Source organism: Lithobates pipiens, unplaced genomic scaffold (genome assembly GCF_037356315.1).
Source record: "Lithobates pipiens isolate NorthernLeopardFrog02 unplaced genomic scaffold, aLitPip1_a1.2 Scaffold_16, whole genome shotgun sequence".
Taxonomy (NCBI): domain Eukaryota; kingdom Metazoa; phylum Chordata; class Amphibia; order Anura; family Ranidae; genus Lithobates; species Lithobates pipiens.
The window spans coordinates 227461247-227475091 of NW_027507748.1; the positions used below are offsets into that span (position 1 = coordinate 227461247).

General features: G+C 38.2%; 1 protein-coding gene across 2 annotated transcripts in view; it reads right to left on the bottom strand.

Moving 5' to 3' along the window:
• The window catches only part of LOC143982448 (uncharacterized), a 175028-nt gene that overhangs the window by 36026 nt on the left and 125157 nt on the right, over positions 1-13845 (bottom strand). For both annotated transcript variants that reach the window (XM_077481160.1, XM_077481159.1), the window contains exons 4-7: positions 8944-9072; positions 5146-5220; positions 3127-3265; positions 2158-2281 (exon numbers count right to left, since the gene is read on the bottom strand). In XM_077481160.1, coding sequence (XP_077337286.1) covers positions 2158-2281; positions 3127-3265; positions 5146-5220; positions 8944-9072 — 467 coding nt within the window. The remainder of the gene's footprint in view (positions 1-2157; positions 2282-3126; positions 3266-5145; positions 5221-8943; positions 9073-13845) is intronic.

The following is a 13845-nucleotide window of genomic DNA, read 5'->3' on the forward strand; positions in this document are numbered from 1 at the left end:
TTATATTAAGAGGAACCATGATTTGAAAAGGCTGCATGCTCCTAGGGCGTTTTGCTTGCTGTATCCATATAGCTTAATTTAGGTGTCATCTCTTGATGTTTAACCACTTCCGGACCGCTGCACGCCAATGTACATTCCTACTTTGGGGACGGATATCGTTGTTATGGCAGCAGCTAGCTGCCATAACCCTGGTATCCCCATGTTCGGCCGGCGGTCCGGTACAAGATAAAAGTGGTCTCTGCAGCGGATTTGCTATAAGATCACTTTTATTGGTGGCGAGAGGGGGCCCCCCTCCCGCCGCAATCTGGTGCCCTCTGCCGCTTACTGGAGCTGTCAGCAGCGGCGGAGGTGATTGGGTCTGTTCCTGGGCTGACATGGAGACAAGTGAGGGGATGATAGCACCCATCTCCATGACACTGCAGGGCGGCAGTGATGTCAAAACTTCACTTGTGCCTATAGATCTTAAAGAGCCATTTTATTTTATTTATTTTTTAAATGACAATTTTTTTTTTAATGCATTTTAGGGCAAATATCAGATCTGAGGACTTTTTGACCCCAGATCTCATATGTAAGAGGTCCTGTCATGCCTTTATTCTATTACAAGGGATGTTTACAAAACAAAATAAAAGTGACACTTTTTTTTAAAACAGTGTAAAAATACAAATTAAAAGGTAAAATAAATAAGAAAAAAAATATAAAAATTTTAAACGCGTCCCATCCCACCGAGCTCGTGTGCAGAAGCGAACGCATACCTGAGTAGAGCCTATATATGAAAACAGTGTTCAGACCACACATGTGAGGTATTGCCATGATCGGTAGAGTGAGAGTAATAATTCTAGCTCTCCTCCTCCTCTTTAACACAAAACATGCAACCGGTAGAATTTTTTAAATGTCGCCTATGGAGATTTTTAAGGGTAAAAGTTTGTCGCCATTCCACGAGCGGGCACAATTTTGAAGTGTGACATGTTGGCTATCAATTTACTCGACGTAACATTATCTTTCACAATATTAAAAAAATTGGGCTAACTTTACTGTTGTCTTATTTTTTAATTAAAAAAAGTGTCTTTTTAAAAAAAAAAAAGTGCACTTGTTAGACTGCTGCACAAATACGGTGTGACAGAAAGTATTGCAATGACCACTATTTTATTCTCTAGGATGTTAGAAAAAAAGTATAATGTTTGGGGGTTCTAAGTAATTTTCTAGCAAAAAAAAATGTTTTTAACGTAAACACCACATCTAAAAAAGAGGCCCAGTCTTAAAGTGGTTAACACTACTCAATAAAATAAAGCCAAACTTAAAAAGTGATTCCCTGTGTCAATACACATTGGAGAGGGGACAGGATGGCTTAGGCAGAAGCAGCAGTGTTACAACTACCTGCTGTGCCTATACAAACTGACCTACGGCTTCTATTGGGATATAAATCTTTGCTGGACATAGATTGGTGCACTTTAAGCACCTTGAAAATGTGAGTGCCCATGTAAAGGGATTTTTTAATAAAGAGTGGTTTTAAATGATAAAACACCATCCAGATTGTTTTTTCTTATATGCACCAAGGAAGCAATTTATGCATGACAGAGGAGTCTGCAAAGTCTACTAACAGAGCCCAAGGGTAGTTCACCTTTGTGTTTTGACCAAACTTAAATGTGCGGTCACACATCTTGAGGTGAAGAAAATTACAAAAGGGGAGCACAAGAGTGGTGGCACTTTGGAGCACTCTCACAAGGATTTAAACTGGAAATGTATTTATTATGGACACTTGGGCACTTATATGCACTTGGGATTTCAATACAATCACACATTTATTATATTGTAATAATTAGCACATTGACACTTTTTGATATGTGGATTTTTTATATAATTTCATTGTATCAAGTTTATCTTTCATGATTCCATCAGTACATTTGCATGTATGATATTTGTCAACATATATTTATTAGCGCTGCATTTTACAGTTGCCTTTGGTCAATTGGACATCACAGGGTAATAGTTAAAATCAGTCATAAAGTATGACTTTACTAATATAACCTCAAAAACTGTTCTATAGAAACCAATGTTTTTTTGAAAGAATGGAGTACTATAGTGAAAATGTCACTGGTATAGCTGTAAACGTGTCAAAGATTGTTTTCTTCTGCAGTTTGGAAGAATTCATCTACTCACCAACATAGCCTGGAGTGCCACAGGCTGTGGACATGATCCCACTTTCCTCCATTTTGGAAAGACCAAAATCTGTTATCATAATCTTTGCGTTTTCATCAGGAGTCAGGTAAAGGAGGTTTTCTGGCTGTAATGAAAATGTAAATACACACTGTAAAGGATATAATATAAAATTTAAATAAGCAGATGATGTAAGCAATTGCCATATTGCTATAGAGCTTTAATAATTTTTTAACACTGTTTAGCTAATAGATGTTGCATTTTTCACAGTTACTCAATGTGTAATTTCTATGGTTGGATTCACACTTCCACTAAATGTGGATTTACATGTAACATGAGTTGCTGCACTGTGATGCCAATCATTTTGAAGTTTCATAATATTCATACAGTAACCTCTCTTAACCTCTTTGTACTAAATGTTGTTCATTGATGTCACTCTTTTAATCCAAAAAGGACTAGAGATGTATATTTTTTGTAGGCTGTTACTGCAAAAACCATGTTTTTTAAAGTTCTAATCTAAGCTCTAGCAATACATTTCTCCTAGTTGCTCCTTTTTGGTCTGTAAAATATACCAATAATTGAAATAATTTTGTTATATTTGTTTGACAAATTCAAATAACATAAAGCTTATAATCCAGCAAGAAATCTGATGAGCTGATAACTTTCTGTGCTCTGTGCCTTTGCAGACAGTTATGCATTAGTATTGTTCTCAGCTATCTTCATACTTCAAAACACCCTACTCCATGCTTTGGTATTATAAAGTCATATCACACTCCCTTCCTAGAGTGACAACACTGCTCCTAGATACAGTACAGTTGTCACCTTGGGATAGGAAGTGGCACAATCACCTGGCAAAAATAAAGAAGAAAGTGTGAAAAAAGACAAAAAAAGATTTGGCCACCACATATTGACAAAGGTTAACCACAACACCATACATTTTTATTCTTGGGTTAATATATGTTTTAATTTTACCTTTAAATCTCTGTGGACAATTCCGTTGTCATGAAGATACTGGACGGCAGACAGAACCTGGCGTATAACATTGCTGGCATCTTTCTCTGTGTATACTCCACGCTCCAATATACGATCAAAGAGCTCCCCTCCAGATACCCTATCACATATAATTAAAGCGGTCAGATGTTATATTATGAATACACACTATATTATTAACTACAGTAACAACTGAAATATTTACCATAACAGAGAAAGAATAACATATTTGGTCCATTTTATTAACTTTTTTTAAGCTTTGTACATGATTAAAATTACATAGTTAGTCAGGTTGAAATAGTTTTACATCTTTTATCGCTATTCATATAGATCTTTATTTTACTAATAAACATATAGTGTTCAAATCACTTGCTTTGCATTTAGCATGCTTTAATCCACATCTAGCACATGTGCATTAATGTAGGTTTTTTTAACGTGTTGCCTTATTGTGCATTTTCTTTGTTTTGTTTTGTTTTTAAGGCAAGAGGCAATTTTTTTTCCCCCTAAAGCAGTAGTAAAGTCCGCTTTGTGATTTTTACCTACAGGTAAGCTTACCTGTAAGGAAAAATTAATATCTCCTAAACATGCACCATTCAGAAAATATTCACTCTTTTGGCAGCCAGTGACATCACCGGCACATGAGCTCTGAAGGAATGGCATACTCATGCTGTTCCTTCAGAGCGATATGCCATGGCCATGACTCCCATGCACATGCGTGGTAGTGATGTCATCCCCCTCAGCCATTCAAGCTGCCAGAGCCCACAAACCCAGAAGATGACCAGGTGAAGATGGAAGCCCTCAGCTGTAGAGCTTCATTCTAAGGTAAGTATTTTATAATGTGGTAGTGTGTGATGCATACTAGAAAAGTATGCAATTTCCTTGCAGGTGATTCTTTTTTTTGTGTCATGGTTTACTATCGCTTAAACATGTAGCGTTCAAAAGGAACAATTTTGCATCTTTAGCACACATGAATGCAAAGCATTGGAGGGAACTGGACCTATTGGAAACAATAGTTTTAGCTTGTCATTGCATTGGGCCTCTGTTGTCCATATCTCTACAGTAGCGGTTTCTTTTAGACTCTATCACTCTTAACCACTTGACCTCATTCACGAAATTGTACCCAAATAAAATTTAGGTAATTTTTTTTACCACAAATAGAGCTTTATTTTCGTGGTATTTGAGCACCACTGCATTCTTTTTTTGCGCTAGAAACAAAAAAAGACCTAGAATTTTGAAAAAAATATATATATATTTACTTTCTGCTATAAAACACATCCAATAAAAAAAAAAATCAAATTTCTTCATAAATGTAGGTCAACATGTATTCTGCTACGTGTTTTGGGTAACAAAAAAATCCCAATAAGCGTATATGACTGGTTTACACAAATGTTATAGCGTCTACAAACTATAGGATATATTTATGGATTTTTTTTTATACTACTAATGGGGGCGATCAGCTCAGTGAAGAATACTCTTTTTCAGCAAATGGACTAAGACTAGCCTGTTAATAAGGAGAATAGAATCCCTGAGTTCCATCTTTTTGCTGAAAATGTAGAGATTATATATTTACATTTTTCATTTAAGTCCTAAACATCATAAGTATAATATGCCAAAACACATATATATTTAATTTATTACTACAACAAAAAGCAGACATGTAATGTTTTATTATCGATGCATCATTTTCATTGGAAAATGTTATAGTTCTCAAAATAACATTAACAATTTTCTCTGCCATTTTTTCATCAATACTGCTGTATATTTAGTTTTTTCATACTGAGATAATATTGCATATAAGAAAGTTCATGTATTTACATACTTATAAGTAAGCATATAAGAAAGTTCATACTATAGGGAGATATTGATATTTTATTTATTATATAATATGTTACCTTGACAGCAGTATTTCCTCATGTAGCTATTGTTTTATTATGCAGTATTAGTTTTCTGTAACACAACATATGAACTAGAAATCATATTCCAGTGCACTATGCTACTTACAGCTGCATGACAAGGTAGAAGTGTGAAGAGCTTTCGTAGATATCTTCAAGTGTCACAATATTATCATGTTTAATCCTTCAGAGAACAGAACAAAATATTAGTTCAAGCTTCAACTTTTATCCAGAAGAAAGTAGAAATGAAATAGAGAGTATTTTAGACATGACTTAATGCCAGATCAATTTAATATTTGATTTTTCAAGTACATCTAAGATTTTGATGATTTTTCCCTGTAAATATCACTGGTTTTGTAAAAGTAACCAACTGTAAACAACCAATTTTACCTGAATTAAACAACCTTTATTCATTTAGCAGACAATCCTTAGTGTGTAGTATATCTCTGTATTGCTAATGCCCCACATTTATAATGACTCATAGATGTCTACTATGTTAGGCATCTTCCTTTAGTTCTGTGCTATCAACCTCCAAATCTAGTAGAAGACATTTCCAATGGCCCACTTGGGGAAGTAAATAATGCTGCTTGTTGGAGGATTTTCTTAAACTTTTTCACACATGATTAAATGCACATTATAGAGCTAAAACATTGCTAGAGAACCCAAAACTATATATTTTCTAAAGGTGGATACCCTATAATCTTGATTCCCAACCTGTGGCTCGGGGGACACATGAAGTCCTTTGCCACTTATTGTGCAGTCCTCTGGGACCCTGCATACAGTAATCTTCCTTACCTTGCCTATGAGCTTACTTGTGTAAGTGAAGAAAATACATTCTTTAGGTGTTTAGTAGTAAAATGGCTTCTCTTTTCCTGTCTTACTTTTTCTGTGCTTCCTACCCCTTTTTACTTTTTTCATGTAATCCCCCAATCTTTTGTTAGGACTCTTGCTGGAAGAAATATCAAACGTGGCACAAATACTTTTTTAGAGTTGGTTGTAGGGAGGTCAAACTTGGAAGCATTGATTTGTAAAGGGCTTGCACAACAACAGCAGTGATCTTTTGCAATTTTTCACAATGCATCTCGTCTATGACTTCCCAGTCTCCAACATCTTCCATAGCATGTTTGGAGTCTTTGACCATCACTTGTAGCATACCCATAATCGTTTACCCTCTGTTGTTTCTTATCTGCTATTCTGTAACATTATTACTTAATTTTACTTCATGTCATGTGCCATCCTTTGGTGATGTCAGGGGCTGCACTGAGGCCCACTGCATCAAGAAGGTTGACCACTACCATCCTAAATAATTAAACTATGGTAGCTCTGATTTTGTTTGCTTGTTTTACAAGCTTGATAATTTATTCATAAATTGTATCCAACCCCAAAAAAACTAAATGTGGTACAGCTAATCATTACTTAGATGATGAATTGGATGCATTTGTTTTCACTTTTCAGGCCAAGAATATTTTTTAACCACTACAATACAGGGCACTTTCGCCCCCTTCCTTCCCAGCCCAATTTTAAGCTTTCATTGCTCTAGTGCTTTCAGTGACAATTGCGCGGTCATGCTACACTGTACTCAAATAAAATTTTTATCATTTTGTTCGCACAAATAAAGCTTTATTTTGGTGGTATTTACTCACGACTCTGTTTTTTATTTTTTGCGATATAAGCGCAAAAAAAGCGGAAATTTGGAAAAAAAACAATATTTTCTTTTTTATATTTTAAAAGAAATCCAATAAAATCAAATTTTGTCATAAATTTAAGCCAAAATGTATTCTGCTACATGTTTTTGGTAAAAAAAATTCTGTTAAGTGTATAATAATTGGTTTGTGTGATCACGGACATATGTACGCAAATGATCATGTACATATGTGTGCAGGTGATCACGTACATATGTGTGCAGATAATTATTGGGACATGTGATTTTAGTGGGACATATGTGGGGGACATGTTTTTATTATTAGGGACATGTGTTTTATTATTTGGGGACATGTATGTTTTGGGGACATGTGTGTTTTGGGGACATATGTGGGGACATTGTGTTTATACTGTGTGGTGTGTTGTGTGTTTACACTAGACTGGTGATCAGTGAGTAAAAAGCTGTAAAAAACAGCTCATACTCACTGATCATCAGCCGGCTGCAGCGATCTGCTCTCCTCTCCTCAGCGATGACTGCTGTGTGAGGAGAGGAGGAGCCGATTGCCTAGCAACCGGCTGTTTGTTTACATCACATGACGGCTGTGATTGGACACGGCCGTCATGTGATCAGGAGGGCCAATCACAGAGCCCTCCTGCCGATCTGAGATGTGCCGTGTCCGGGTGACACGAGCACATCGGGATTGCGCTGCTGCGCGAGCACGCGCGCGCGCGCGATCCCGCTCCTTCTGAAGGACGTATCAGAAGTAGACGGCTCCCACCCGGCCGTATATATGCATTGGCCGGGTGGGAAGTGGTTAACAAGTAAATAAAATATCTGTTGATCTTGCCAGAAATACAGTGTCCTTTTCACTTCATGTGAGCATAAAATAATGCAATGTTTATTGTTTAAACTACTAATCCCTTCAATCCACCCTGTAATAGAAATAAACAAAGGAAGCCATGTTTGAAGTCCATCTTGTTTTAAACCATGGATGCCCACATAGATACATTGGAGAATGGAGTGTAGTGTATTGGTCACAGGATTACCAAGTGAAAATAAAACAAAAAAGCCTGAAAAACTAAAACAGATGAAGCCACCATATCTAAGGGCTAGTGAATTGCAATATATTGCATTTTCAGTTTTAAGTTTAAATACCTTTTAACATTAGTAAAACATCCATATTATAGTATACAAACCAATACAATATGAACTTCACAATTTTAGCTTAACAATTAAGACGGACTTAATAACAAATATAGCTAACCTAAAAATTGTGTGTACTTGGAAATCGACAATGAACTTGCAAAACCACAAAATTGTAAATATGTAACAAACCTTTTTAGGGCATACAAATTGAAACTCCTAAGGTTTGACCTCATATTATATGATTTTGGTAAATCTGTTGATGTAGATTAGTTAAAAATGTATTTTGTTTGAAATGTCTTTGTAATAGTTGTATAATTTTGCTTACTGATGGCATAAGCACAGTTGCTAATGCAACTTAGATTTCAGGACTAGAAGAAAATGTGTGTCTGAACAAAATATAATGAAGATATAAAACATACATTGCTTTATTTCAACAAAATAAACTATGGCATAGGAACTACAGTATGTTAGCACACACTTATGCATATGTTCAAACTTCTAACTGAAAAAAGTAGTAGGCGATGGCTCAAATGAGTATAAATGAATGAATACTATAAAAAGTAATGTATAGATACTTAAAATATAATGCAATATGGCCTTTTATTTGGAGTGAAATGAGGACAATCAACTTGCAGAAGATCATAGTAGCTTACGAATACCCTCAGACATACCAGATCTTCTAAGAATTGCCATATTGCTAGTGTAGGCCTGCAAAAGTTGCCAGCTCATTACTTTAATTACTGACACACATGAATTACTCAGGTTGTTTTGATAATTAAAAAATGAAATCATATAAACCAACGGCTGAATCTAATTAGTTACAACACAGCCTGTATAATTTTAATGGGGCAGCAATTAAAGGAATGAGCTGGCAACCTCCTGAAAGCCTATTGTCATGTCTTACATTACTTGTTGTGAAGTAAAATGTATTTTTTGAACTAAATTTCCCTTCATGATTATCACATAATTTGAACAAGTCTTGCAAGCCTGCTGTTATTTGCAGTTAAGAAACACATTTTAAGAAAGATAGTGAATCATTTATTGTTTCTGAATATGATATATATTTTCTACAAATTAAAAAAAATGCATAATAATCATGGAAAATCCCACTGCACTTACTTTTTTAAAACTGCTATTTCATTCTCCAAGCTTCGGTCCCTTGCACTATTTACTTTCTTTATACATTTTAAAGCATAGTGTTGTCCAGTGGATCTGTGTTTTACTAGGTAAACCTCAGAAAAGGCACCACTGCAAGGAAAAAATAGATGACGTTGTTACAAAAAGTAGCATCATATAAAACTTCATACTTGAAGTGTAATTCCTTTGGTTGAACAACACCCCCCCCAGGTGATCAATGTACATTGCAAGGATTTTGACAAACTTTGTTGTAGATTCCTACCTTTTGTTATTCTAAAGAAATCCCCCTTTGTTTGTCTGTGTTCATGTGGGAAAGTGAATCTAATGGGAGTGGTTTCATAATTCTCAATCAGCTGCAGCACCTGCAGGGCACTAATGAGAAAAGCTGCTGGACTTGCATCCCTTTAGACATGTTCCAATTGGGAGTATCTCACCAAAAATCAAATTTTTGTTGCAGGGGATGCCAGAAATCTGACTTGCATTTTAGTGCAGACTTCTGGGAAAATTAGTAAGCCAATCACACAAGCAGGAAATTATGTTTCTGGGGGACGTTCCGTATACATTCTGTGTACAGAACACCTCCAGGTAGCCATATTGCATTTTCAGAAAATGACAGCGGCTGCTGATTGAAAAGGAAAGGTCCTTTTTAATAACATTGAATTACAATATGACTTGTGTCGCAATTGTATATGCTGTATTATTTTTTCTTTATTTGATATTTTTTTCCCCCCATGAAAGTGGAGCTACCCATTAAATATTTTTCAAATTTTTTATCTTAAAGTCCAGGTTCACACATATGCGATCTCAGACATTTCATGTGATTCGCATCTGCACTACAGAGCTGAACTCGCATTAGATTTGGCGAAAAAGAAGTGCAGGGACTTGTTCTCTCCTATGTAATCCAATTCCTGAGTGAGTTTACAGTTCGCACTGCGATCTGTGAACCGTTCTTGGGATGTCATTAACAATGTATTGACACCCACAGCGGTTCACAGAGGACAGTGTGAACTGCCTGTGGGAGAGATGCGATGCTGGAACTCTCACTGTAATAGCACTGGTTCCCGCATCGCACAAGTGTTAACCTAGGCTCAATCATAAGGATGGGAGGCCTACAGCATTTGATAACACACTTAGTGAAGTTGATGATTCTAAAGGAGTAGAGGCTGCTAACTTTTCAAAGTAAATATTAATTTAGCTTGGAAAATAAGGTGAAGTTATCTTTAATACCCAATCATGTTAAAAAAGAAAATTAAGAAAAATAGGACTTTAGTTTGCACATGATTGGATCATTGAAGTAAACACAGCTTTCTCTCATCCACTAAATTATGTGAATGATATTTACACGTTACAAATATTAAATTTCTTTAGTAAATCGGCCCCCATGTTCTGCACCATCTTTGTAACTTAAAACTGCCTTTTAGGTGTATGTGTGTGTGTGTAACCAACATATACACAATGTTTATAACGTGTAAAACAAATGCATTAAAAATAAAAAAAAACACAAAAACATTTTTGTCTATTATAGAAATAATGTCAGATTAACCACTTTCAGACCGGACCATTTTGCTGGTAAATGACCAGAGGTCTTTTTACACTTTGGCACTGCGCTGCTTTAACTGGTAATTGCGCGGTCATGCAATGTTGTACCCAAACAAAATTTGCGTCCTTTTCTTCCCACAAATAGAGCTTTCTTTTGATGGTATTTGATTGCCTCTGCGATTTTTATTTTTTGCGATATAAACGTAAAAAGACCGCAAATTTTGAAAAAAAATGATATTTTCTACTTTTTGTTATTAGAAAAATCCAATAAACTCAATTTTAGTCATACATTTAGGCCAAAATGTATTCAGCCACATGTCTTTGGTAAAAAAAAAGTCAATAATTGTATATTTATTGGTTTGCGCAAAAGTTGTCACATCTACAAACTAAGGTACGTTTTCTGGAATTTACGCAGCTTTTAGTTTACGACTGCCTATCTCATTTCTTGAGGTGCTAAAATGGCAGGGCAGTACAAAACCCCCCCAAATGACCCCATTTTGGAAAGTAGACCCCCTAAGGAAATTGATAAGAGGCATGTTGAGCCCATTGAATATTTTATTTTTTTGCCTCAAGCGATTGAATAATGACAAAAAAAAAATTTTTTTTTTTTTTTTACACAAAGTTGTCACTAAATGATATATTGCTCACACATGCTATGGGCGTATGTGAAATGACACCCCAAAATAAATTCTGCTGCTTCTCCTGAGTATGGGGATACCACATATGTGGGACTTTTTGGGAGCCTAGCCGCGTACGGGGCCCCGAAAACCAAGCACCGCCTTCAGGCTTTCTAAGGGCGTAAATTTTTGAGTTCACTTCTCACTACCTATTACAGTTTTGAAGGCCATAAAATGCCAAGATGGCACAAAACCCCCACAAATGACCCCATTTTAGAAAGTAGACACCCCAAGCTATTTGCTGAGAGGCATGTTGAGTTCATGGAATATTTTATATTTTGCCACAAGTTGCGGGAAAATTACAAACTTTTTTTTTTTTTTTTTTTTTTTTAACAAAGTTGTCACTAAATGATATATTGCTCATGCATGCCATGGGCATATGTGAAATGACACCCCAAAATAAATTCTGCTACTTCTCCTGAGTACGGGGATACCACATATGTGGGACTTTTTGGGAGCCTAGCCGCGTACGGGGCCCCGAAAACCAAGCACCGCCTTCAGGCTTTCTAAGGGCGTAAATTTTTGAGTTCACTTCTCACTACCTATTACAGTTTTGAAGGCCATAAAATGCCAAGATGGCACAAAACCCCCACAAATGACCCCATTTTAGAAAGTAGACACCCCAAGCTATTTGCTGAGAGGCATGTTGAGTCCATGGAATATTTTATATTTTGCCACAAGTTGCGGGAAAATTACAAACTTTTTTTTTTTTCACAAAGTTGTCACTAAATGATATATTGCTCACGCATGCCATGGGCATATGTGAAATGACACCCCAAAATAAATTCTGCTGCTTCTCCTGAGTACGGGGATACCACATATGTGGGACTTTTTGGGAGCCTAGCCGCGTACGGGGCCCCGAAAACCAAGCACCGCCTTCAGGCTTTCTAAGGGCGTTACAGTTTTGAAGGCCATAAAATGCCAAGATGGCACAAACCCCCCCCAAATGACCCCATTTTGGAAAGTAGACACCCCTAAATTTAGGGGTACACTAGTGAGACTAGGTAATAAATGGCGGGTGCCCTGAAACTATAAAAAAATAACTAACCAACCAGCGTCACCTGTAACAGTTATATGGTGATCACTGGTGAAAGGGTTAACTAGGGGGCAATTAGGGGGCTTTATGCGGTAGTATATGGGGGTCCCTGGCGCTATAAAAAGCTGCAGCGAACCTAAATACCTACCTGCCTAACTAGCGTCACCTGTGACACTAATACAGCGATCAGAAAAACGATCGCTTATTAGGCTGGGTTCACACTGGAGCGATGCGGGAACGCCACGAATGCGCGGCGGGTTCCCGCATCGCATGCCTCCCGGCGGCAGTTCACACTGCCCTATGCGAACTGCTGGGAGTGTCAGTGAAATGTTACTGACACCCCCAGATCAGTTCGCATATCGCAGTGCGATCTGCAAACTCGGATCGCATGGTGTGAACACCCATGCGATCCGATTCTGCTGCGGGCCAAAAAAAGGGTCCCGTGCGAATTTGCGGCGGGTGCGGCGAATGGCTGAACTCGAATCGCACAGAGATCAGATGTGATTTGCACTGCAGTGCGGTGCGAATCACATCCGTTCTCATAAACCGCTGCAATGTGAACCCAGCCTTAGTGACACTGGCGACGGGGGGTGATCACGGGGTTAAACCTTTATTGGGGGGGTTAGGGGGTACCTTAGAACTAAAGGGGGCTAACCCTAACTGCCCTAACAGTTATTAGTCACAAATGACACCCGCCGGGTGATCAGGGGGTTAAACCTTTATTAGGTAATAAATGGCGGGTGCCCTGAAACTATAAAAAAATAACTAACCAACCAGCGTCACCTGTAACAGTTATATGGTGATCACTGGTGAAAGGGTTAACTAGGGGGCAATCAGGGGGCTTTATGCGGTAGTATATGGGGGTCCCTGGCGCTATAAAAAGCTGCGGCGAACCTAAATACCTACCTGCCTAACTAGCGTCACCTGTGACACTAATACGGCGATCAGAAAAATTATCGCTTATTAGGCTGGGTTCACACTGGAGCGATGAGGAAACGCCGCGAATCCGCGGCGGGTTCCCGCATCGCATGCCTCCCGGCGGCAGTTCACACTGCCCTATGCGAACTGCTGGGAGTGTCAGTGAAATGTTACTGACACCCCCAGATCAGTTCGCATATCGCAGTGCGATCTGCAAACTCGGATCGCATGGTGTGAACACCCATGCGATCCGATTCTGCTGCGGGCCAAAAAAAGGGTCCCGTGCGAATTTGCGGCGGGTGCGGCGGGTGTGGCGGGTGCGGCGGGTGCGGCGAATGGCTGAACTCGAATCGCACAGAGATCGGATGTGATTTGCACTGCAGTGCGGTGCGAATCACATTCGTTCTCATAAACCGCTGCAATGTGAACCCAGCCTTAGTGACACTGGCGACGGGGGGTGATCACGGGGTTAAACCTTTATTGGGGGGGTTAGGGGGGTACATTAGAACTAAAGGGGGCTAACTCTAACTGCCCTAACAGTTATTACAGTCACAAATGACACCAATGCAAAAAAAAAAAAAAAAATGACATTGGTGTCACTGTGACTGGGGGGCAGGGGTAATTGGGGGGGGTGATCGGGGGGTAAAGGGGGGGTGTGAGTGTGCCTGGCATGTTCTACTGTATGTGTAGAGTGTTGGTGCAACTCACCGATCC